This window comes from Amblyomma americanum, chromosome 11 (genome assembly GCF_052857255.1).
Source record: "Amblyomma americanum isolate KBUSLIRL-KWMA chromosome 11, ASM5285725v1, whole genome shotgun sequence".
Taxonomy (NCBI): domain Eukaryota; kingdom Metazoa; phylum Arthropoda; class Arachnida; order Ixodida; family Ixodidae; genus Amblyomma; species Amblyomma americanum.
The window spans coordinates 33597744-33624090 of record NC_135507.1 but is presented as its reverse complement, the minus strand read 5'-3'; the positions used below and the strand labels follow the sequence as shown (position 1 = coordinate 33624090).

Genomic DNA, 26347 nt, shown 5'->3' with positions numbered 1-26347 from the left:
CAGGTGATGCGTGTTCGGCTGCGTTGGCCGTGATGCCTGCGGAGAAGAGGCGGGTGATCGCATGCAACCGCCTTCTGAACGAGTGTTGTGTTCGAAGCGTGCTACTATATATGTTCCGTAATTTTACGTGCGTTTCTCTCGGCCAAACCGTTGGTTTGTTCGAGCTCAGATTTTGCACAGAAATGGCTTTCGATTTTTAAGGGGTATTTGCTGATTCGATCAGAAGAGGGATGTTCGCATCCTCTGTGGTGACGGCGAAGTAAAGCAAGTCGTTTGAATATGCCGGCGTAGGCCTGCTGTTGTGTGTATGCGCTGACGCCGGCTTAATCTTCGTTTGAACGAGATCAACGCATCAGTCATACATTTGTTTTGTGCGAAGTGCTGGAACCTGTGCAAGTGAGTAGACGATGTATTTTCCTCAAAGCATGTAAAGGCTGCCGGTTACACGACCCATACACGCTTCCACCCGCACCGCACTTCTCAGCACATCGCATGGCGTGCTCATAGAAAGCCCCGTCCTATTTTTTATTATTTTGGTTGAACACGCCACGAAGCAGACAACGTCAAGTTGGTCTCGTGACGATAAAATACAATCAGCGATGCCGCAGCACAAATAAATTAGAATAAACGATACCGACATAGCGACTGAAATATCAAGCATGTGGGCAGGGGGAAAGCAGGGAAAGTACGAATCGAAAGTAGCGATAGCAGACGATTTTCCTATGAGCCTTTGCGTTGACTTTGAAAATTTAGAACACGCACTTCATCCCTGGCCTCATCCCATAGTTTCTCAAAATTATGAGAAACTTTAGTGTTTTATTTATTGAACTGCTAAGAACTTCTGAAAGTTAAGAAGAAAAAAAATTGACGTCGCACGTTAATAGCTCGTTGGTAGCGCCACCACCCTCTGCTAGTCCCCAGAAGCTAGTCGCGGGACATCCGTGTTATGGCCGAAGAACTGTGCATATCGTCTGCTCGCATTCCCTGTCGGCCTATCGTTTTGACTGCATGAGTGAAAAGGAAGGATTGTCGATCAGCGACGATGTCTTGCAGCAGGACAAAATATCGATGGAACTTCTTTCGCGGAAGCCGCGGAAACCAGCGGCTGATGAATGCTGTGGAAATGGCTGTACCCTCTGCGTCAACGACATTTACGAGCAGGAACTGGCGATATGGGAACTGGAGTGCGTGCGAGAGCTACAGTACGGCCCCAACTACCGTGAATCGGTTCGTTCCGAGAAAAAAAGGGATGTTCCTTTTGCTTGCAGTGCCGATTTCACCGTGCATTCGTATGGCTTGCTCATAACTGAAGACGTGGAGTACTATAACACTTTAAACCTTGCACTGTGACTGCGGTGGAGTTAGCGCGTGTATTTTGAGGTGGTTTAAGTTTGGGTTGGAGTGCAAGATGCTTGTTACTGAGATTACATTACAATGTGCTGATGTGCCAGCTCTAAATTACAGTGTAGTCTGCTTATGGCCACTATTTCAGTTTAGTGCTGTAATATCTCAGAGTAATTAAAAAACTTCTTAATCTTGATTTCACACTGCCAGCAACAGGGACCCGTCATAAGCCCGGACTGCTACAGATCATTCACACTTCAGGCCATCGAAAAAATGACAGGGTGCTGTTCAAGATACGTCTTTGCAGTCGATGACGTCGGATGCCTCGGCTTCACCGTTGGCCAGCATCTCATAATGAGGTATGTTACCCAGTTCTAGCAGTTGCAAATAACGTTCATGTTCTTCAAAGTGGTAGGCTGTACTCCTATATTGCCGTAGCATGCATCTTTTGTTAGCATTACATGATGCCGTTAAACTTTTAACTGCTGTTGACTAGCTTATACAAAACATATATTTCACTTACTGTGGTTTCTCGCTCACATTTACAGGGCTTCTGTGGACGGTGAAATGGTTACCCGTCAGTACACCCCGATTTCTTCTCCAAGCGACATTGGCTTCTTTGAAGTCATGATCAAGGTGTGCTACCAGTGAAAAATCAAAAAGCACACTGGTTTATAGTAAGCATGTCATTGTCAGTCCCGTTTGTAGCTTTCTTCACAATAAGAATAAAAAAAAGTACACCTATTTGAGTGTAAATGCTGTTCAAAATTTCACTCCCATCTAGTCGCCTTTTCATGAATTCTGCACCAAAAGCAGTACTCTGAATGTCCTCCAACATGGTTGCTCCGTCTGAACCAGTGTTCCACAAACAGTGACCGAATAATGGCAATTTCTTCTAGTTTTTTTAACCAAGGGAACGGAACAGCGCAAAAACAAGCAATCACACAAGAAGGACAAGTTAAAAAAATGCACCAACTAGCCCAAATAGAAGTTTTACTAAAGTCTCTTCTAGTTTACTATCAGGTTCTTTGCAATTTGAGTTACGTACATACTCCGCTAGGTATGTGTAAGTATACATGTAGCTGATGTGTTGTTGCCGCTTTTCAGTTGCATACAGAGACGCCCTTGGCGTAGTGTAGGTGAGGATTCGCAGGGAAATAGTGACCTGCGGTTGTAATGTCTTTTGTCTGCATTTTGAGGACACAGTCAGGCTTGAGGACTGTGTTTCGATTTGAGATGAACAACTATTGCTCATAAAACTATTGACTATTCTTCAAGGCGAATATATGTGGCTCTGTCTCGCACAGGTTTACCCTCAAGGGAGAATGTCGAAATACATCAGGACACTCGAGGAAGGCAGCTCTGTAGAGTGGAGGGGGCCATTTGGAGGGCTGGATTACAAGCCAAACATGGTAATAGTGGAATTGACCGTGAACGCTGCCGTTGTTTGTTAATGCGGTGCGCACTGTGTTCAGATCTCAAATGCGACTATTAGAATGCACGTTCATTGCCTGCAAACAAACACACTGTAATGGTGATGGCCACTTGCCCTTTGAGACCAAGTATATATACACATCTTAGCAGCGTTTTTAAAGGGACACTGAGGAGAACCCTATCAAAATTTTTTTGTTAGCAATATCTGATAGTTCGGCATTTCATGGCTTTGTTGACGCTTGTCCGGGAGCGAAAGATGCATTTATTTCAAAGAAATTTGGATTCAAAGTTGAAAAATTTTTTCCCGCCGCTCCGATTCAAATTCGAGAACTCTTATGACGACACGGAGAACTCTTATGACGACACAGAACGGAGTGACGTGAAACGTGACGTAAACGAAGACTCCGTGATTTCTGGCGGGTAGCGATGCGGTGCGCTACCTTCTTCTGCAAGCCTCAGAGATTCGTGACATCCATGAAGTAAGGAAAATTCCTCCATGGTGGCGCCTCTTGTTCTAGGAAGTCATCACGCTTGTACTTGCGAGATTGGCCTGTGGCGGCGATACCTGTATTTTGGTTCTTGCTATTTTCTACATTACAAGAGCTTTGTTTTCAGGAAGAGTGGCCTTTTGTGATCAGGAGCTGGTATTCTATGGATACAAGCCAACTTCAATTTCTCCTCAGTGTCCCTTTAAAAAAATAGCGGAAGTTGTTTAGTTGGAGCCAAGTAGAACCGTTTAACTTGCATGGGCCAAAGCATGCGATGCAAAAGTCAGGTTTTGCACATTCGCAAGTGGCAAGATATTTAAGTTGCCTTTACGGGCCCTGGCTTCTTATGCTTGTGCATGCACTCAGTTGGTCAAGTAAAACTTATTTTATGAGTCATTACTTTGTTTGCAAACTCAGAGTGCCATTTCATGCTGCATCAAATAAAAATGTTATAGCTTAGCATGGTTCTAGGTGCTGATGCTATATTGTGCTCATTTAAAATTCTTCTTGGGGCTTCCCTTTGTGCGTCTGTCTCTTTTGTGTGCACACTTTTCTTATACCTCACTGTTTTTTCCTTCATAATATGTTGAGCAGTAATAAGACACTATGTTCTCAGCAGTGACAGGTTTCCTAGGGCCGATGTATGGCTTGGCTAAGGTTGTAGTCTGTAAAGTGTTAAAAATATGACAGCCATTTTGCATTGTTAGGCCACATTCGAACTGGGTGGCCATTGTTTTGCGCTGTTCATCGTCAACCTGTCCTTCAGACAAAGAAACGCAAGATGTCTAAATGCAGGGAATGGCCACTTAAGTGCTAGCGGACTAAAAGCTTATCATACATTGTCATTCAGAGCTTGTCGTACTAGTGAAAATAGGAAACCATGATTTCTGTGGGGCTAGCGACAGAATATGAGCAAACAGTGTTTGACAGAAATCTGAGGTAAGTGAATGCCACACAAGTGGATGTACCACCGTATGAATGAGGAACCCAGAATAGAGAGCCAGCAGTTACTTTTAAATCTAAAGTTGGACTTTTCTTTGTACCACCCCTCATCTTATATGACAGTTGTAAGAAATAACATGTATTGTTTAATTTCCACTTACCTGAGTGAAGCATGCTTTGCACATACATTATAGAATGCTAACTGCTTGCTACTGCGTGCTTTCAGTGTTTGCCAATATCATACAAACCTACTTACACTTCCCACTTGCGCTCTCTGTGTGTGCCTCTGACAAATTATTAATTTCAGCATAAGCACTTGCTGCTGCTTGCTGCTGGAACTGGAATCGCACCAATGATTCAAGTGCTGCGCCACATCACAAGCATGGCTGACGATTACACCATGGTTCGCCTGCTCTTCGGGATAGCGTGTTACAGAGAGATCTACCTCAAAAAAGAGCTGGATGAGCTGAAACACTTCTGGAATGTCAGCGTTGTCTACTGCCTAAGCAAGGTGAGCAGCATGGTGCCAGCCCAAACTTTTCACTGCCTTTACCAAAAAATGCTACGGACCTGCCTGTTGGATGTTATAACGATAAAATATGTCGACAAAACGAACTTGGTCAGTAAATACAATGCAGGATGGTTTTGCTTGACCTTGCACACATTATCTGTGCCGAGGTGCAACTGGATACAAAGCATTACAAAGGTGTAAAACTAGCTGTTTGTTCTCAGTGCCCAGCAGTCGGGAAAACCTGGAGGCTACTAACTTTCCTTACTGACGTTGATGTCTTGACACAAAGCGCTGTGCATCACGTCCATGCAGGAAACTAACGTGGAGGATCTGAAGTACGGTGATGAAGTACACTATGGAGAAATAGATGAGGGGCTCCTCGAAGCGGAATTCTCGAAATGCCACACACCTCCCCACGTGCTCATATGTGGGCCAAATTCATTCAACAATCGGTTCGTCGACCATCTCAAGAAAAAGGCTGGTGCAGTGACGTGGCATGTTTTCTAAATGCTGGGAACTTGATAGTACCTGGCTTTACAATTTATTTTGTATAAAACCGTAGTAAACATTTTGCCAATGAATGGCTGCACTGCGATAGCTCAGTGGCTGCTGATCCCGAGATCGCAGGTTTGAATGTCGGCTACACTGGCCACATTTCAGTGGAAATGCCTGGGTGGTGCGCGATGTCAGCGGATATGAACGCTCCCCAGGTGGCCTAAATTAATTCGGAGTCCTCCACTACAGCATCCCTCATAGCCCTTTGCCACTTTGGGATGTTAAACCCAACATAAACCACTACCACCATTCGTGTGTTCTGTGGTCATGTGCCTTAGAACCTCAAGAGGTAGCAGCACCTTAAAAATTGTAGGTGTCTACGCTACTGTAAAGTCAAGCCTTATTTCTTAATGGTCACTTCACTTTCATGTACCACCTTCCAATCAGGCAGCAAAGGTGGCGTGCTAATGTGCAGGAGGAAAAAAAACAAATAAGGAAGACCAGCTACCAGCGACAAAGGTTTTTTTTTTTCGTTTTTCGGTGGTAAGAAACACCACTGAGATATTACCCCAGCATCTGCTATCAGTTACGAATTCGTACACGTGCAACAAGCACAATGCTTCCAGTTCTTGGTCAAGAATGTGATAGTATATAATTGTCAGTCACTCTGGTGTTTATCTGAATGAACCTAAATTTGCGCTCGATAACGATGACTGCACCAAAAATAGGAAATGTTTCACCTGTAATTCACAAACATTAAAAAAACTAATAACAATTTTCCACTGCAATCCACGTTGCGACCAACCCTAGCATGAGGCAGGACTCTGACAGCACTGGCATGCCACCTGGTGACAACAAAATGATATGTTGCATTCATGCACAATGGAATTGCCTACAAACCCATGTGTTAAAGCTCTTCGCTTCCAATTTTTTTGTCGGGAGTGGCATGAATGCACTCGGAACAGCTTAGTGAACTCAATTCAGTTCTGTACACGGTCGTACACTTTATTGTAAACTGCCATGGAGGTCGTGGTACAACTCGCTACCAACAATAGCTCAGCAAACCCGCTTAAAACAACATAAATTACTCAAAAGAATAACAGTCCGCTGCGACAAAATCAGCAGCAAGTGTGCCTTTTAATGATGTGATGTACGCAATTGCTCTGGCGTGTGCACACACAACAGATAATAACCAACATGTAATTCAATTTGATTCAAGCAATTCATTTGGACTGGCACACAATCAATTCAGCTCAACATAATATGTAATCATCTGCACTGCAATCAGTCGGATCAATGCACAAGAGCTGCTGCACAATTGCATCGACAAATGCGTGCCTGTGCAGTCACTGAAGGCACATCTTAAAGGGCAACTGCACCACTTTTTGAGAATTCCACGATATTCAAGGATTCAAATCTATGCAAGCTGTAGGTAAAGCATGCCAAGTTTTTTTGCGCTAGCATTTAAAATGGTGACATAATCGAGAATTAAATTTTAGGCTTCTCTTCATAGCACTGGAGGAGTGCAGAGAAGCTCGGTGTGATGTCGCGGACGTTAAGATATCTCATTTCTGCTGCCGTCAATTACACCCTGTCATGCGTCGTTGGATACTGACAAGCAACGCTTGGCGGGCTTTGCTTTTGGTGGCGTTGGTTTTCTTCCTTCAGAGCAAGCATTTATGCATTGGAAATGTGCCAGTACCACAGGTTACGTTATCATGCTCCCCCTTGGCGCTGTGTGCTGCAGAGAAGCTTGAGGACCGTCGCAATTGCAATTGGTGATTAAGTCACCACTTCAAATGGTAGCTGAAAAGGACTTCGCATGCTCTATACCTGAAAGCACACTTTCAACCCCTTTAAGCTCATACGAGGTCTGTTAGAAAAGTATCTGACCTTTGGCCGAAGAAAAAAAACTGGCATAACTGGAGCGTTGGAAACCTAATCACCCTCAAAGTAGTCTCCTTGGGACTCCACACACTTCTCCCAGCGGTGCTGCATTGTTGGAAGCATTCCGAGAAGGCCTCTTTCGGAGCTGTCATTGCAGCCATAATATCCTCTCTTGCCTGAAATCGCGCTCCTTTCAATGGCCTCTTGATTTCAGGGAACAGCCAGAAGTCGCAGGGGGCCATATCAGGAGAGCAAGGAGCCTGTTGAACTACAGGAGTCTGGTTTTTCACCAAAAAAGTCTGAATCAAGTGCAAGGAATGTGCAGGAAGGAGCATTGTCGTGATGGATGCGCCAATTTCGTGTTGACCGTAACTCCGGTATCTTGCGCCGCACAGCATCACTTAGACGAGGGAGGACATCGCAGCAGTACTATTTGGTGATTTTTTGACCCCGTGGTGCGTACTCATGGTGTACCACACAGCGGGAGTTAAAGAAAGCAGTCAGCACCACTTTGACGTTGCTGCGCACTTGGCGGGCCTTCTTTGGTCTTGGTGACGTGGAATGCTTCCACTGTGACGACTGGGATTTGGTTTCTGGGCCGTACATGCACACCCAAGACTCGTCACCAGTGATTATGGTGTTCATGAGGTCGGGGTCACTGTTTGTGGAATCCAGCATGTCCTGTGAGACTTCAGCACAAAGTTGCTTTTGCTCCACTGTGAGCAGCTTCGGCACGAATTTCGCCGTAACTCTCTTCATGGCCAAATCTTTGGTGATAATGGAATGTGCAGAAAAAGTGCTGATGCCCACCCCTTCCGCAATTTCTCGGATAGTCACACGACGGTCCCGCATCACCACAGCGTTCACTTCGGCAATGACCTTGTCATTTCGGCACGTTGATGGCCGACCAGAGCGTGGCTCGTTCTCCACCGATGTGCGGCCGTCTTTAAACCGGTTGTACCACTGCTTAGTCTGAGTGCTGCTCATAGCATCATCACCGAAAGCCGCCTGAATCTTCCGAATGGTTTCCACTTGGCTGTCGCCCAGTTCCTGGCAAAATTTGACGCATTAGCGCTGCTCCAGTCGCTCCGCCATTTTCCTTGCAATAAAAAACCGACGAGAGCACTGCACGCTACCTCACTCAAACGCTGCGTCCCGGCGACTGACGCCATCGACAGGCGGGAAAAAAATCACGCATGCGCATGCAAGCACGCTTGTTTCATATTCATCAGGTGATCGCAAGAAAAATAAAGTCGGATACTTTTCTAACAGACCTCGTATAAGTCCAAAATCTCTGCAGTTTCCCTTTATTTGAAGAAAAGTGGGCTCTTCGGAGCCTGCTAGCATTTGAGTTTCACATTTCATGGTGAAATGGCTCTGTGATGCTAGTCCAACATGGCTCAGAGGTCCCTGAGCTTGCACGTAGATTTAACATGACGCTGAAGGTTGTCCGCCCTGTAGAAGGAAGCACCGCAGTGCTCACACTTGTGCACCCTGTCTCCGCCATGGGTGAGCGAGTGGCGCCGGAGATCTTTGGCCGACACGAATGCCTTGTGACAGAGCTCGCAGATGTGGTCTTTGGGAACGTCGCCGTGGCAGGTGCGCCAGTGGGATCTCATGGCCTTCCGTGTCTTGAAAACCTTTGGACAATCACTGAAAAAGGGGGGCGGGGGGGAAGACACGGGGCTCATCAGTTTGCCTGTGTCTGCACAGAGCACATACACTACCAACCACGGATGATTCACCACCACACTTTTCTGCGATTATGAATTATGGCTCTATGCTTCATTCTGTATTATACTCCACTACTACAATGCATTAATTTTAGAACCTCATCAAGAAGCACTAAACCAAACAATTGGTGAATTTTATGCTGAAACTTGTTTGTTTGAAGCTATGTTACCTGTACTTTTTTTTTTACATTATCAGAACAACCATTCAGTTATAAAAGCCGCCGCAGTGGATCAGTGGTTATGGTGCTCGGCTGCTGACCCGAAAGACGCGGGTTCGACCCCAGCCACTGTGGTTGCATTTCGATGGAGGCAAAATGCTAGAGGCCCATGTACTGTGTGATGTCAGTGCATGTTATAGAACCCCAGGTGGTTGAAATTATCTGGAGCACTTTACTATGGTGTCCCTCATAGCCTGAGTCACTTTGGGACGTTAAACCCTCATAAACCAAACCACACCATTTAGTTACAAAACAGACATTGAGGGCAAACTGAAGTTGGGCTCTTGTACCGATTCATTACTGTATTCTAATGACAAAGAGGCTCTTCACTAAAAGGAGAGATTTTATGAGGTGGAAAGCACGAAAAATGAAATACGCGTATTGCTGCCACTGGCCAGCTTCACCAACAGGCTATGATAATGTCAATATATTTTTTTTTCAGCACGGATATCTGAGGCTAGACACACCACCATTCACTTCCAGCCAGCGATCACACAGTTCATAATACCTAGTCACGATATCAACAGCAACATCACAAATTTCAATCCAGCATGGGAAAAAGCATTTTCTTTTTCACTCCAAATATTTCATCCATAAATAAATCTTTTGCTGCTCACCAGACATTAACACGGCCATAAATAGCCAACCAAAAACTGAATGGAGTTGTCCTCAATGCCACTTGAACCCATATATGCCAAAACTTCAGAAATTTGAAAAAGTTAAAATATTTTTTGATACAGTAAACTCCACAATTCAAAATAATCCTTTTATTGGTGGAAATAATTTTCTCAACGCCAATTTTTGAGCCTTCCTAGAATGTAGGACAATAGGCATATTCGCTACCTGTTACCTGTGGTAAAGCTTCAAACATTCAACTTCGACTTTAAAATCACGTTTATCATCATGCATGGTGGTGTCTTTATTACAATGCGCAAAAATGATTTTTCTCGCAGAATTACAATGTAGCTGATGAGGTCGAATTTCAAAAATGGCACCCAGAGAAGACGTGAGACGCTAGGCATATATGGATTAGAAAAGGTAAACACCACTAATTGCTCAACTTAAGTAATAGTCATGTTTCTCCAACACAAGGGCCTCCCCAACCGTTTTTAGGCTTGGGATCCCACACTGTATAGCTTACCATCAGCTTTCTTTTAACATAGTACTGATACTGCTTTGTCAGCGCTTAAACACAAGGCTACTGTAAACTTTCAACATAAAACTAATGCTCAGGCAACATAGTTCATGGCATGAACCGGAAAGGGGTCGAGGGCAGACACCTAAAGATACGCAATCTATCATTTTGTTTTTCTAACAATCAATCTCACAACTGCATTTTCCAGTATTTACACAGGACTACTGCATTCACGTGAATCCGTGCTGGTTTCGGTACTGCTACAGACGTCATGCTATCGTTAAGATGGACATCTTTTGATATGCATTCTTTTCTTCCACAGCTGTCATGTATATTTTCTTGACACCATCAAAAAGCACTTGCCTGCAAGTGAATGGCTGGGGATCGGGTGCATGCGCCTGCTTGACATGAGTGGTGAGGTAACGCTTGACAACGAAGGTCTGGCCACAGAAGCTGCACTGGAACTTCTTTTCACTGCAGTGCACAGCCTGACTGTGCTCTTTGAGAGCATGCTTGCGCTTAAATGATATGCCTGCACATTGGAGGACAAAGAAAGAAGAAGGAAATGAAAAATGCACCAAGAACAAACACGGCTTCCACAGGATCCTGGGAAAATGCCAGTTATACATTGCTCGACAATTGTCGCCCGAGCGAAACGCAGCTGCCCTAGCTGCTATGTGTAGCTGGGGAACACCTCACTTTGAAGACTGGTAGCCATTGCCAGTGGCCACCTTCAGACTATGCCAACCTTTATGCCTCACTAAAGACCGTTCTGGTTACCATGCAGACCTGCAGGACCATGCAAACCACACAGGACCTGTGGCTGCTACTGACCGTACTCTTTCAGTGTCATTAGCAACAGCTGCCATTTCAATCACAGCAGCAGAGAGTTCAGAAACAGAGCTAAGAAACTGAGCCAAGTAAGTGTGGCATGTTGAGTGCCTGAACTGATTACAGACATGCCTCATGATAACAAAGGTCTGTAACGAAATAATGGAACAAATTCAATGCAAATTGTCCCTGAAAGTCCACGAAGAAACCATTTACAGTCATGCGCTGTTAATACCACCAATACTGCTCCCGTCAATACCGCCCCCGTTAATACGGACGACCTGAATCCACCTTTTTCACGCAGACGCTCTGCATATGCGTGCTCTCCCCCTCCAGCTCCACTGGCTGAAAACAAACTGCGAGCTACTACTGCACATGCGACAGATGGCAGGAGCTTTTAAAGTGCACCCTTGCTACTCGCAGGGTACTGCTGGTGCCTTGTGGAACCGGATCGCGCCTGTGTCTCCCATGTGCTTTCATTTTCAATCAGTAGCAGAATAATCTTCGCCACTCCCTAGAGCGTGCTACATCTAGTGGAAAAGGCAAATTATGGGCAGTTTTTCTGGGGGGCCAAACTTTTTCGACGTATTTACGCCTCGTTAATTTGGACCCGCTGTCTGGACAATGCCCAAATCCCATTAGGGCCGATGTATGTAGCTGCAGCGAAAAAAAGTTGGGAGTGACCGACAACCAGCTGGGCGGAAAAAAAAAATTTTAAAATGGATTATTTGAAAGTGGTGACTTCCTGCTGAACATTCTGCAAGACTGAGGATTGGGGAAGGCATGCCAGTCTCTTCATTGGCGTTTTTATGAACCACAGTACCGTGAGTGGAGAACATTTCACACTAGTCATTTGTGCTAATCTTTTTCTGCTGCAGCTGCACAGCGATGAAAACAAAATCCCGACTGCCCCAACCATATCATTTCCTTCCTGTATCTTGAGTGGACTGCACCAGTGAAAGGTGATGTTCAAGTGCAACTGTCTGAGTGATGCCTTTTTCCTTTTGTGATTTCACCTTTTTGCAGTGCCAAGGTGCCAGTTGACCCACATATGCATTCTGCATGAATGACTTAAAAAAAACAGTGCCAGGATTTTAATGCAGTTAAACCGAGTAGACACGTGAAAGCACGTGTTTAGCCCGGTTGGCTGATGGTTTTGCTTTGCTGGGTTGTCAGCACATCTCACAACAATATTAGTTCGGTACCAGTAGTAGTTGTTAAAGACGAGATGTGCAGCGCACAGCGCGAGAGTGTGTATATTAGATTGTTAGTAGTATTAGTTGAAGAAGACCACGATGTGCAATGCAAAGCGCAAGAGTGCGCTGCAGTTTACCACGAAGCGTGATCAGCTGTGGCAATAGCATAGTGCTCTCGTGCAGTGGCCAGCGAAGCTGATCTGTCCGCATTGCCGCGGGTTCAGATCCCAGTCGCAGCAATATTTTTAATTTTTTTATTTATGGTTTGGCCAGGGTCACCCTCAAGGTCAAGCTTCATGCAAACTCGGTGAGTCGGCTAGACCTTGTGAAGTAGTGTTTTCACACTGAAAACTCGCTCTGCGGCTTATGCTATGTTCAAAGCCGAATTCCGCAGATTTCAGCTGACTTAGTAAGACACACGTCATCACACCACGAGACATCTCGTGGACCACATTCTTTTGAAGATAACTATGATATGCGTAATGCACTTGCTTCCAACATTTTGTATATAATTTCCACTTCCTTGTACATACACTAGAAAGTACAGAAGTAGACCTTCATTATAAGTGTTTTTTTCTAAATTTCCTTTCTTGGTTTCTCATCATGAATTTTTATTACGAATGACTCGCTTTATGAATAGCTTTGCTCTGGAACCAAAGTGTCCATATTAACGAGGCACGACTGTAAATCATTTTAACTCAGCAGAATTTCCTCAACAATGAATCAAGTCAAATCACTGTTCTTTAATGCAAAAAGCACTTTGTGTTTTGGTAGTGACAGCCTGCACTACTGTCTGGCACTCATCTGATACATCATTAGATGCAGTGAAAAGCCCTGGCTTTCTTATATTTACATTGTTTGAACAGCTTGGTTAATTGCGGGAAAGCCGGTTGAAAGACAGAACTTGACTAGGGCTCGATTAAGAAAAAAAAGAAGAGGATACAAAAATACGCACACACACGTGACTCAAAATATGTCGAGAGGCCTTTAACACACTGCACGTAACGGCCACCTTCGGCATGAGACGACACAGTAAGTAGAAAAATGGAGTTTGCCCAGAGGCAATAAACTATGCTATCAAAAAAAAAAAAAAACGGGCGAGTTTATCTCACAAAAAAATCTGAATAAGCTAGGAAAGCGGTCATATATAAAAAAAAAAGCACACATTTACAGGGCAGTAGAATGTCTTTAGCCACTGAAAGAAAGCCCTATGCAACCCATCCAATTCTATGCGTCCCCCCTGGCCTCACTCCAAGATGTGACATTGCACATACCACAGGTGTCGCAGGGGAACTGCCTCAGGTTACTGTGTGTGATCAAGTGTGCCTTGAGGGCACATAGGTTGCGATATTTCCGGCCGCACTTGTCGCATTTGGCCACCGTTGTGCTCGCTTCTCCATTCTCAGCATTGTGAAGAGCGATGTGTGCATTCAGGCTTTGTTTCCACCTGCAATAGAACATGTGTCGGTAAGGTGGTATGACGTGACATATTCACTCAGTGCTCACATGACTCAGGAGGCACCTTTTGCTCTTAATTAAAGGGTCACTGACAACAAATTAAAGTTGGCCTGTATCAAAAAAGATTATGGCTTTCTAACAACAAAGATGCTACTTGCACCAATGGAGCTTTTAGAAACTAGAAAATGAATTACAGGTGTCACCATCACCAGCTACTTTCGCAAGTAAACAGCTTGCATCGATGAATTTTTTAGTGCACTAGCACATTGATGCCTCGCTATCAAAAAAACTGGCAGTGGCTTAACTTGGCTAACCCTGGAATTCATCAAAAAGCAAGTGCGCTTGCTAAGTGTCTGAGGCTCGTCCATGGCATCTCCGCTACATGCTCGCGACAGCCGTTCTATATATACCCACACGACCACGTGGCTATGATGTATCGCATGGTCTTACGACACCCCCCATAGGGTGTCATCACGTGGCTTCACATCACCCCATTGGATGTTCTTAAGGTCAATGGTCAAATAAAGGTCAGGGGTCAAGGGTTCGACGCCATAACTGTAACACATATGGTCATACACGGATAACGTGATTGGGCTGAAGGTCGTTCAAGGTCATTCTCCGTCCTATGTGACGACTCCTTTACCTAGCGTAGCGAAGCTTTTCGCTTCAAAAAGCCGTCATATCTGTGGATGAAGCCTCCATCTGCCAACAGTGGCAGGTGGCAAAGTGGGGAGAGGAAAATCACCCTTTCCTTTTCGTGCCCTAGCACCAGGTGCGTCACTAGCGAAAAAGCTGCTATATGTCCTGGTGAATAAGGAAAACCAGATTCACAGCAGCTACAGCCACGCAGAAATGACAAAACCTGTGCACGCCAGCTGCAACCAAGTGGAATGGATGATAGCACACCTGCTTGCTGTTTGTTCATACCATGCGCAATTTTTTTTGCGCATATAAAGGTTTGTTTGTTCTGAAGAAAGATCAGTTGGAAAGAAAAAAACAGTGTCCCGCCCACTTTGTCCATCTGCCTTATTGTGTTGACAATGGTACAATTTACAAACTAGCCCAGCTCCATAGCAACTTTGGTCCAGGTGTACCGTCTAGCTAGTTGGCAGTAATATGATGTGATATGAACTGCACTCAGAGACAAAGGATGAAGCTTAGTTAAGCATGTTGCGGGGCTAGTTGGTTTTGGCATCTTGGAACTTGGAAGCCGCCTTGCACAAAAAAAAAAAAAAATTCACACACCCAATAGAGACGCCCACTTTCACTCCATGTGACTTATCGCATCGCACTATCATCTTTGCACAGAAAATTACTCCACCGCATACAATTTGACTTGTGCGTGAGTGATACGCCAGTCAAATTGTATGCTGCGGAGTATGGTTTTCTGTGCAAAGATGATAGTGTGAGGCGATAAGTCATGGCTTTGATAAGGCACATGGAGTGAAAGTGGCTGTAGCTTGAGGCTATAACGTATGTGCCTTCCTCGTGCAATAAGCAGTAGGAAGTTGGCACCTGTTCCTCGTCTCATCTCTATTGTGTGTCCTAATTTTTTTTTGTGCCAGGGTGCTTTCCAAGAGACAAAAAATGAGATAAAAGGAAGGACAACAACAGGGCAACAGCACTACTCTGTGGCATTGTGCATTCTTTTTTCTCATTTTTCGTGCCTAAGTCAATAACTACTACGCAATTTCAAGCAGATATGCATACCTGAATCGGCGGTCACAGATCTGACAAATGTAGACACGTTCACCACCCGTCTCGCCGCCATGCTTCGCCATCATGTGGTGGCGCAGATGTTCCGGGCCGGAGCACTCCTTTTGGCAGAGGGAGCAACAATACTGGTCCCCGCTCTTTTTATGGTGCATGCACATGTGGATCTCGAGACCAAGTACCGTGCTGAACAGGCAGCCGCACACCTGCCACAACAGCAAGAAACTGTGTCAGCACCTTCCAGGGGCCAGTCTCAGCATGGCACTGAAGAATTAAGATGGCCGTGCATTTTGACAGCTGCCAGAGCAAACAAATTACCAACTCTGTTCAATAACTGTCACTCTCAATGCATGCAAAATGCCAGTCAGGACTACAGGACTTTTAATGGGCACTTTTCTCTGAGGCTAGCTTTGGAATCACAAACTACTTGGCTGCTACAAGCAGCATAACACTGCGACACTACAAAAGTTTGACTGCTGTACAGAGATTATGCGTTCCTTTGTTTGCTGTAAAACGCATTAATTCAAATGATAGACCAAGGCGTTAATAGCTCTGAGATGTGTTAGTATAGAGAAAAGTATGGCCAATAGCATTTCCTTTTCTTATAAATCCACGTACGTGGAATTTTCTTGTGCACATGCACAAAGGCATTACTAACAAAATAGAAGCGTCCACACAATACGAATGCCAATATGACAATATGAATGCAAGTACGTCTTTTAAATCAAGTCTGAAAACAGCTGTAAATAAAGATCCATTCGATATAGTTTCGTTTCCACGCAATCACTACGAACAGTAGTCGGTAAGTTGGCGTCCCTTGACAACAACTGAGGACGCACTAACCTGACACAAATGCTTGTAGCGGGCGTGCACCCTCTCGTGCCTCTTCAAGCAGACCGAGGTGCGAAAAGTACGCGTGCACCTCGAGCACTCGTACTTCTGCTCCTTGTGCGTTGCCATGTGCCTGTTCATCATGGCTCCTTCGAGGAACGACTTGCCGCACACGGCACACGGAACCCGACTCAGCATGAAATGCTGCGAGCGGTGTTGGTACAGATACGACTTCTTGTCGAATCCCTTGCCGCACTCGAGGCAGTAGAGTCTGTTCTCGCTACCCGCCTTCTCGACGGCCTCCAACACCTGCGGGTGGCAGTCGCGCAGGTGTCGCGTGTAATCCGAGTAGGTGTATTGGGACTCGCACGCGAGGCAGTGCGTCTTTAGATTCGGGTGGGCCGACGCTAGGTGGTCCAGGTGGGTGGTCTTGTCGTCTGCATCGGCGAAGCATAGCACGCAGGTGAAGACGCAAGCAGACGACGCGCACTGTCGTCGGGGTCTTCGGGGTGGCTCGTCGTCGCGGACAGAGCTTCCGTCGGTGCCCGAGTTGTCGGGATCGTCGCAGCTGCCACCGTCGGGATCACCTTCGTCGTCACTGCCGTCGAACGGAGAGTTTACCATAGCGCGGTAGTCCTTGCGAGGCTGGCGTCTCGTCCGCATACCTACGGAGGTAAGTGCAGTCGAAGCAGGCTGGACAGGATCGTGTGCGTCGTTGCGGCCTTTCTCGGACATCTCGGGTAGTTTCGACAAGCGTACGTTAATTCCGAGGCGCACACTTTATTTAAGGCCTCTGTCTAATTATAATAGCAGTGTCATGTCGCCAAAGTGCAAACAAAGCAACCACCGAAACCGATTCGACAGCTGTAGCACCTGGTTGCGTTCCGAACGTGTGCAGCTTCGCTGTGGGCTCTGGCAACCTTTAGAGTAATCGCCATGCTGCGTCTGAGAACAAAATATCACACTTGTGCATTACGAACTCCATGGGGCGCACCTTTGCTATCACACTCCAGTCGCTACTCGTTCTTTAGGCAGCTTTGGAGCATGGAAATGCAAGCTACAAGAGCGGCGCCATTTTTACAAAGCATCATCATCATCATCAGCATGACAAACAAATCCATGCCCGTTTGAATTTTTTTTAACAAATTAATTTAAGCGCCCTAATCCAGCCTGCGTGTAATTTTTGTACTTTTTTAGCTGTTTATGCTCTTCTTCTTGGTTTTTATATGTTACGCTAGCCTTTGTCACAAAGGCGGGAGTTTTAAAAAAAGGCACGAGCTGCATTAGGGGTGTCGGTCAGTGCGGCCAACGCTTCCAGCATCCTATCACGCATAAAGGTTATTTAGTTGCACCCCATACCTCATCACAGTTAAGTCGTAATAGTCGAACATTTTATCCTTTTACTGCTTGATCCATGTTTCGGTGCCATGTTCTGCACCGTTCAGCACGAACCTTTCCGTTTCTCCATTTCTTCCGCCATCTCTTCGAGTTATAGTTTAGGAACATCGGCTTTGAGCGCAAAGCAGCTGAGCACAAACATTACTCCTGTCACCTTGAATCAACTAGAAGGTGCTGCATAGAAGCTAATCTCGTGACATACCTTTTTTTGTATCATATCCGGCATCATTCGGACCTTTAGGAGTGCTTTTGTCCACTGGAAGCAGTTGTGCCCAGAGAAACTGAGAGCATTCCATATTCGCACGTATTATTCTCAGCTAGAATTTAGTATAAACATACGTGCAAACACTAATAAATATTTTAAATCAGTCCTTTGCAACTGCCATTGTGAGCAAATGAAAACTGACATGTCCTGAAAGTAGCACGCATTTTGGGAAAGGGTAGAATAACGGACAAATTTCCTGGTGAACTTCTCGTGTCAACACTGCAGGCTCTAATTTCCAACTCCTGTTATCTTGCTATAACCATACGGAAATTACAGGGAATGCAAACACCACACTATGGTTGAAAGGTATAATTAAAGAGTAACTAGCTAGTTGGTAGTTCATTGTGTACTTAATCATGCTGCAGGATTAGATTGGATACATAAAGAACAAACAAAATGAAATGAGAAATCAACTCAACAGTTTGAAGGTTTGGACTATAGTTAGTTGTTCATCGTGTTATTAACAAAAGTGTGATCTCTGCAAATGAAATGCAGACAATGGTATAAGATAACACATGCAAGGTTCTTGAAATTTATAACTTATTTATTCTGCAAAAATACTACACACCAAGGTCAAATTCACGTGAATGGCAACTTTAATTTGACCATCTTTCGGTGCAGGAACACTGCGAACATACAGAGCACATAGATGTAACCAACGAGTGACACAAAACAAACTATGTCACTAGCAGTCCTTGGGTGAAAGAAAATGTTCACTAGTCCAGTCAAGATATTTGCCAGCAGAAACACAGCCATTCCATTGTAGTTAATGCTTTTCCACAAAATGTCTATCTCAGTGTGAGAGTTATCAGCGTGAGACACAGCAAAAAGGTTGTAGTCCACTTGTGCGCTGCGAGGCAGGAGAACGGCATTGGCAAGCGAGACCCCAACACTCAGGGCCACTGCGAACGTTCCAAGGGAATACTGCGCAGAAAGAAAGAGTAAGTCCATTATTACATTTCACATTGATGCATCCCAATTAAAGCACTGTGTGCTTAACCACTGTTGCACCATTACTGGGACTGCAAGCACATTTAGATGTGCTTCATGCTTCCAAAACATTTAACTGTTGTTTCAACATAGGAGAACAAATCATGATCAAAACAGCAGACAACTTTCACACTGCTAAAGGAGGTAAACAGTATGTTAGTCACTTCTCGCTTAGCTTGTTAGTACGGGTGTACGAATATTAAAATTTTTAAATACCAATCACAAAAATGCCACCTTGCAGAATTTCACAAGGTGGCAAGGCGTCCCTAAGGGCATCCCTAAGGACGCCTTGCGTCCGAATGTAACCGCTCCGCACAGTAGACGACAGAAATAAGCAAACAGGAGGGCTCTTTACTATTTTTCGGACACTAAACTTGACCTTCGGATAATTTGTCCAGATATTCTGGTTTTGCCATGGTTGGATTTACAAAAGTCGCTGCGGTATTTGATCGCTGCCGAATATTTGGAAGTTTTCGAATATTTGAAAATTCTCTAATATCAATTTCTCGAATCGAATATGAACCGAATAACATATTCAATTTGTATTCAAAATTCTGAACATTCGCAGGCCCCTACTTATTAGAAAATGAGATTTGCCTTGTCTGACTAAGGAAAAACGCGATTGAGATAGAAAAAAAAAAAATTCGGTATGTTTCTCTTTGCACGATCTAGTTAACTCTATCCAAATGTCATGCGTCTGCTGTTTCCCAGCAATGCAGCACATGAAGGGAGCATTGCACTGACGGACCTTTACTGATTGGCAGATTGTCATTAATACCGTATTTACTGGCGTAATTTGCACCCGCACATAATTAGCGCACCCCTTACTTTTACTCGCATATTTTGCACTCTCTGCTGCGCCAGACCACCAGCATGCACCCAGGTGCGCGCAAGGCAAGCTTGGAAAGATTGGAGCGGCCGCGTTGCCCTATGTCGTTGCGAAAGATGCGAGTGGCGAGGGCATGAACTGTGCGCAGTTTACCCGGCTCACTCGTGCTGGCGGTTGCTTCCCCGTACAATCAGTTGCATGTGCACCAGAATCCGAAATTACCAAATCGTTTGCTGTTCGGTCTGCCACTATCAGCTGGGCTGCATGCCAAGGTGACTTTTTATCACCCGTTATCTCCGTAACTACATAACGTGGGGTGGAGAGGGAGGCAGTATGCGTCTTATATCTGGAGTCGATTTTTTTTTTTCCCAGCGAGGGGTGCGAGATGGGGGCCCAGTCTACATATAGACAGCAATATACAGTATATATTGCACATTATGACCTTTGTAGCGTTTTATAGGACATGTTCAGAAAATTCTCGCGCAGTTTGAGCACCCCCTTCTTGAAGCCTTAGTTTAAAGAAAAGATGTGTGCTAATTACGTGAGTAAATACGGTAGCTAATACGGCTGACTGCACCCCTGACCATGTGCATGATAGCAACGGCGTTTAGAAACTTGTGTGAGGTGCCCTGTTCACACGAGAACACATCACATTATCAAGAAGTGCAATGAGTAGCAGTGCAATGAGTAACAATGAGTAGAAGGGCAAGCGTAGCAGGGGGCGGCAGAAAGTTATGTGGGCGGATGAGACTAAGAAGTTTGCGGGGATACGGTTGCCACAGCTAGCAAAGAACAGGGTTAATTAGAGAGACACGGGAGAGGCCTCTGCCTTCCAGTGGGTGTAGTCAGGCTGATGATGATGATGATGATGATGCAATGAGTGCAATGTCATTCCCATATGAACCGCGGTTAAATTTTTTGCACTTACCATCCACAGGCAGTACGACAAGTTTGCAAGCCTCCTCGACACTGGGTCCACTGCAGTGTGCATGACATAGGTTGCTGCAAAAGAGGCGGCCGCCATTCCAGCAGCCTGCAGCCCTGTCATGACCCAATCACGAGCGGAGTTCCTTGAAGGGAGGAGCAGGAAAAAGAAAAGTTAGACACTGGCGATCTCCGACTGCCGAAAGACAATCCAGGTATGCATTTAATATTTGAGTAGGCTGCTTATTTTGGCTGCTTGGATCTGCTGCCTTGTGCCCGAATACACAACTGTCACAACTCAGCCCTTTGTTCATCACCTATGGCTGCATTAGTCAGAGGTTTGCCCACTTCTACAATGTCCATTGGGAACTTATTCTTTGGTGGCTGTCAAGTGCGATGACTGATGAGCCCACTGTTCTGAGGCCCCAGAGTCATGCATGGGAAGACAATGCAGGCCATGACTGTTGGAATTTTGGGGGTCGGTCCACAAAACCTGTACCAATGGGACGGTCAGAGTACTTCAGAAGCGTTTACACCGATTTTAAATAACATTCAGAGTTCTTGGCTTCACACCTAGCAAACAAGTCCGCAAATTTTTTAATGCGACGTACTACGCCAAAGGTAACGCTTTTCACCTCGAATGAAGCCTCACACAGATATCGTCATACAAACATGTCTTCCTGCTGCTGTTACTTTTACACCAAAGAGTTTTCGGACTGAACAGTGCTTGAGGTTGGCCCCCACCAGAACTTACCGCGGTTTGTAGCCAAGCATTCTGGCTGTAGCCGCAGCTGCCAAGTGAAGTGCACCATAGCCAGCAATGGATGTGAGGCCTTCCTTGTTAGCTGCCAAGAAGCCTGACCTCTCATCGCTGTCGAGAAAGGATGCCAACGGCGTGAACACGAGGCAGGCTTCGTAAGTGCAAGCCAAGATAACGGCAACCACCCAGTCCAGGTGAATCGGCACGGTTGCATACACCACCGAAGTCAGAACCTGCAGTTTAGACAGTTAAGAATGTAAAATAGTTTATGATACTTTAGTGTGCTAGTACTTATTGTGGCCATTCCCCGCATTTAGCTATATGTGTTTGTCTGAAGCCTGCTTTGTGGCGCTCTGATTACCTGCCCAGGTGTGCATGCATGCTTGTTGCTTGTGCGTGTATGCACACACCTGGCAGCTTGTGATGACATCACAAGGTCACCTGACCTAGGTTGCAGGTAGGAAATAAACAATGCAAAGCAATACAAAAAATGGACACACAGCACTAGCACACCTAATTCGCATTTGGACTAACTATGAAAGTTGGCCACCATATTTTTCACAATTTTTAATTTAAAAAAGCTCCTCCTGGGTAGCAGCTTCATGCAAAAGGCAAGACTCAACACATAATACGCAGCTGAGAGGAAAGCTTTTGCTTTGGAAAAACTCAAAACCGTTCAGATTTTTTTCATTCAAGAAATAAACTGCACTTTTGACCTTGGATATTTTTTTTTCTTTAAAAGGACACTGGAGACAATTTAAGTTGGACTATATTGATAGGGTGCCGCGCTCCAAACGCAAGGAGACCACTCTCACTGAAAACGGAGCTGTTATAAACTAGAAAAGATCAGTAAACGAAACACAGGTGTTGCTATCACCGGCTGATTTTGCAAGTGAACTGTGTGCGTCGAGAGCAATTTTTGGGCACAGAACCCAGTGGCTATGCTACACAGCAAATTTTAATCGGCTGGCGGGAAGATTTTTAAAATTAATTTTCTTGGCGATAAATGCGGATTGTGCTGCCAGAAAAACCCTATAAGCAAAAGTAATTTTTAAAAAGCTTGTAAATCCTAGACACCGTAACACATTGTTACGCAAAAACTGCCAGGACATTTAGAACTGCAACACAAATCAGTAAAAGCGAGAGGTCATGAATCATATGTCATTGTATATCTTTCTTTACTACTGCACCATAAACAGTCTGTTTATCTACCCAGGCAGGCACATACTTTGTTGAGGAAAATATGTTCGCGTTTCCACTCAAGTTTCATGCATGTCTCGCACATGTTCACGCACTTAACATATGAAAACATGCTCTGATTAGCTTTTTAATTTCCTCGATTTAATTAACGCCTAATGAAATAAAATAAAACACCTGATAGAATAACGTTAACAAGTACGATAATTGCCTTCTTGGCTTATTTTTTGTGCACATCCCACATACATTATCACGGTTATGAGAAACAAAAGGTCAGCTGGCAAGAAAAGTTTGCAGTCTGAAAGCAAAAGTGCTGCCTTGCTTGTTGTTTTGACTATGAAAATTGTGTTCAACTCCCGAGTGCCTTACCCTAGTGCATGCTAAGGTGAAAAAGAAGTTCCAGTGGACACCGTACTCGTGCACCGGGTTCTGGTAGTTCAGGACTGTCACCATGAACAGACGCACCAATCCCAATATGATGAGTGCTGCGCTGCCTCGCAACGCTTTCCCCACGTTTTGCCAGCTGCCGAAAAAAAAAATGCAGCACTTTATCAAGGCAAAGGAAGTAAATATTCATGGGCATCCACATCAGAGTAGCCACAACGCTACAAAACGAAAGCTGTACAGCTTTTTCAAAACATGCACAATTGAAGAAAAATTCGCGCTGGTCCGTGGTTCGACCACGGGGACACTGCCTGATCGGGGCAGTGACTCTAAAACTTAAGTGGAACAACTAGCAGCTTGCAGGAGCAAGGCCTAATTCATCACCAACTCAAAACAGGAACTGCATTAAAGGACCAGAGACATCAAATTTTAGTCACATGTTTTCTTCCTCCAAATGATGCATTAGACAGCAGCATATAATAAATTAGGAGGGAATAAGTTTGGGCATGTTGGTTCATCGTTACGCACAAAGCGCTTGTCCTGTACTCGCCTCGTCTTCTTTAGTTCGCGCTATGCTTTCTGTGTAACAGTAAATTAAACCACTTCAATTCGAACTTCAAGGAACAAAAAACAAATGTTAAAATTATCCAAAAGTTCACCTTATCGAAACTAACAAGAACAGCTTGCATCACGGTAAATGTATTTCGTGAAAGACTGTGCAATGGTTGCTCGCTTTAGAGGTGAGAACAGGATGACAATGACTATTTTAAGCTGTACATTTCCACCGCTAGTGCATCGCACACCTCACAAGCGGCAGCATCACATGTGAGGAGGCTTCAGCACACAAACTGCGAACAGCGCGGGGTGAGCGTGAAATTTTGGCACACTGTAAGGACAGTAAAAACCACGGGGACGGGAATGCACAGTGGCATTGAACTGGCGAGAAAAAAAAATCGGCATAAATATTGACTAGCGAGAGACGCCAATCAGCACTTAAACGATGCGCCACTGGGCTCGGTGCTGATGCGGGCTGGCGTGAAGCTCAGAAAAACGAAACCAAAATTATACGGTGTGACTTCTCACAGATGGGACCATCTGATCGTCGTCTCGCCTGCCAATGCACGCCCTCCAGAAGTATGCGAGCTCTCTGCAGCATGGGATTCATGTTCAAGTAGGTCTACTTGGACGATTGCTTGCCGTGCCAGTCATACGTGGACATGGCCTCCTCTCAGAAGCCAATTCGAATTAACTGGTGCAAGACCCGTAGCATCCGAAGTAGCAAGTGTGCGACGCCATAGACTTACATGGGTCTTCGCTGGGACTGTGCCGGCAGTTCGAATTAATGAATAAACGAGCTTTTACTGTACTGTGATATTCGCCGATTACTGCTTAATTGTTCATAATTGAATTTCTTCTTGATGCTGGTTTAGTTTCATCAAATGAACGATGACTGGGATGCATTGGGAGTGTGTTTAGGTCATGTGAAACGCAAAAAGACTCACCGGTTGGCAGGCAGGATGTTCTTGGCCTCTCGAGAGCTCACAGCCACAATTATGACAAAAGCACCAACGCCTAGATCCATTGGACTAAAGCCCGTTTTCTCAGTCTTGGCAAAATACCGGGGCACAGTTGCAAAGTCTACAGCCAAGATGCCGAAGACGGTCATCAGAATGACCTGCGCACGGGCCGAGGTAAGTCCAGGGTAGTCGTGCGGTGCCACTTTGGCAATATTCCTGAAGAGACAAAGAAAAAATGCCCTTTATGATTCACTCTGTACTCTCTAGCACATACTGCATTCTGAACAAATATAATAATAATGCAAGCACTTGCGGAACTGCCACAAATAATGTAATAAAATTTTGGGTGCCTGAAAAACATTATGAATGTGTAAAGTGCCTCGCATGCACTCCAAAGTGCAGATACTCAAACTAAGCTGCGGTGTCTTGAAAGTCCTGTTAATGTGCACATACATGAGAGGAAAACCGGAAAGCACAAACTGCTGGGCAAGCTGGTTTTGCACGATGGTGAAACAGCACAGCAGCACAAGCACACAGGTATGAGTATGTCATGGTCGTTGTGTTTGGCTTTCATTTTTTTTTAATTGCCCGCATGTACTTATGCATGTGGTGTGACACTAAATGTCAGTTGTTAGTCAGCATTGTGTTGCATCCTTTCTACCAGTGCCCCAGACCAGGATCCCAGACCAGGACAAATTTTTCTTAAACTAGAAAGTTTCTGTGGAAGCTGTACAGCGTTCCTTTGTAGCCATATGGCTGTGCTTGGGTCGATGCCAATTAGTAATTACTCCCTTATTACAAATTTACCTCAACTTTCGGGATTCCGCTAAACATTTTAACACCTGCACTGCAGAGAACTTATCGATGCATATCGAACTTGTTTTCCGGTGCCTTTGAGACTGCAAAGTTCTACTCTTGTTGTCGATATCGCGAAAAGTTACCACTTTCGAACACAGAGGGGCCTCTCTGCTACATTGCAACTGCGGCGGTCGTCACATAAACGGGCACACAAACACATAGTCGACTGTGAGCACAGAAACGTATCCAAATTAAGTGTACCTCTTTCTGACCACACTTTTTCCATGGCTCTTCGTCGGAGTGTGCTGGTCCAACAGACGCTGCGAGACACGTATTCCAAGTGTCAAGGCGATGACTGTAAACACCACGCAGGCCCAGTACTCCGCCACGAGGGTAAATGACAAAACGAAGGGAACGCATTGAACTGCAACGGCAAAACTTGCGGAAAACCTGAAATTACAGAAAGGGAAAATAAAAAAAAACGAGCATTCAGAAAACAGCATGTGCAAACTGACGAAGAAACAACAACGATCACGCAGACGACTACCAAATGTTTTTCCTGAGGGACTTGATGACTGGCAGTTCTGCAAGTGCCGCATGAAGGAGAGTGCTGTAGATTAAAAGGCCGCCTCTAAGCAGCAGTTGCACCGGGCTACAGCCGTCCTTTGATGTTACGAATGCCTCATGAAGCGCCTTCTGCGAATTGTCCATCATAATTGTCCTGGATGACTAGCTCTGAAACAGAAACACAGCACGTCGAGATTCTGCACATTTGATTGCGGGCGTACGCAACACACTGATCGGGAGCGCTTTACCTTTTCAAAATAAAATCTCCTACATTTCAGGCATGTTTAAATAACGCACTAGTTTCATTTCGGTTCCATCACTTGTAGGCAGCAGGAAAACCCTACAACACGCGCGTAACTGCGCGTAAATTGGGATAGAGGCGTGAACACACATCAAACGATGCAGACATTTTTGTCGCCGTTTTGGTTTTGATTCACGCATCTGAAATTTGGGAGAAAAAATGATTTTACATAGTGATCAATTTTATTTTAACATCCAAATA

General features: G+C 45.0%; 4 protein-coding genes across 5 annotated transcripts; 1 reads left to right on the top strand and 3 right to left on the bottom strand.

Annotated features, from left to right (window-relative positions):
- The first annotated feature begins 908 nt into the window (after positions 1-908).
- On the top strand, positions 909-5296 carry LOC144110522 (NADH-cytochrome b5 reductase-like). Of its 2 annotated transcripts, none has more exons than XM_077643510.1 (6): positions 909-1227; positions 1561-1703; positions 1893-1980; positions 2652-2756; positions 4516-4719; positions 5032-5296. In XM_077643510.1, exons 1-6 carry the CDS (start codon positions 1009-1011, stop codon positions 5224-5226), a joined length of 954 nt encoding a protein of 317 aa, XP_077499636.1. In that variant the 5' UTR covers positions 909-1008; the 3' UTR covers positions 5227-5296. The 2 variants fall into 2 exon arrangements, with proteins under 2 accessions (XP_077499636.1, XP_077499635.1); XM_077643509.1 differs by having other exon boundaries at positions 1555-1703.
- A 902-nt stretch (positions 5297-6198) lies between these two features.
- On the bottom strand, positions 6199-17297 carry LOC144110521 (uncharacterized). Its single transcript, XM_077643507.1, has 5 exons — positions 16229-17297; positions 15383-15591; positions 13489-13661; positions 10551-10719; positions 6199-8754 (listed from the first exon to the last, which is right to left on the bottom strand). The coding sequence occupies exons 1-5, from the start codon at positions 16949-16951 to the stop codon at positions 8502-8504; spliced, it is 1527 nt and encodes a 508-aa protein (XP_077499633.1). The 5' UTR covers positions 16952-17297; the 3' UTR covers positions 6199-8501.
- Positions 7531-8088, bottom strand: LOC144110523 (protein GVQW3-like). Its single transcript, XM_077643511.1, has one exon. The coding sequence runs from the start codon at positions 8086-8088 to the stop codon at positions 7531-7533; it is 558 nt and encodes a 185-aa protein (XP_077499637.1).
- A 1105-nt stretch (positions 17298-18402) lies between the features above and the next one.
- LOC144110639 (glucosaminyl-phosphatidylinositol-acyltransferase PIGW-like) lies at positions 18403-26264 on the bottom strand. Its single transcript, XM_077643681.1, has 8 exons — positions 26094-26264; positions 25826-26013; positions 25540-25728; positions 24466-24696; positions 22949-23102; positions 21377-21615; positions 20627-20768; positions 18403-18803 (listed from the first exon to the last, which is right to left on the bottom strand). The coding sequence occupies exons 2-8, from the start codon at positions 25990-25992 to the stop codon at positions 18459-18461; spliced, it is 1467 nt and encodes a 488-aa protein (XP_077499807.1). The 5' UTR covers positions 25993-26013; positions 26094-26264; the 3' UTR covers positions 18403-18458.
- Positions 26265-26347: the final 83 nt, after the last annotated feature.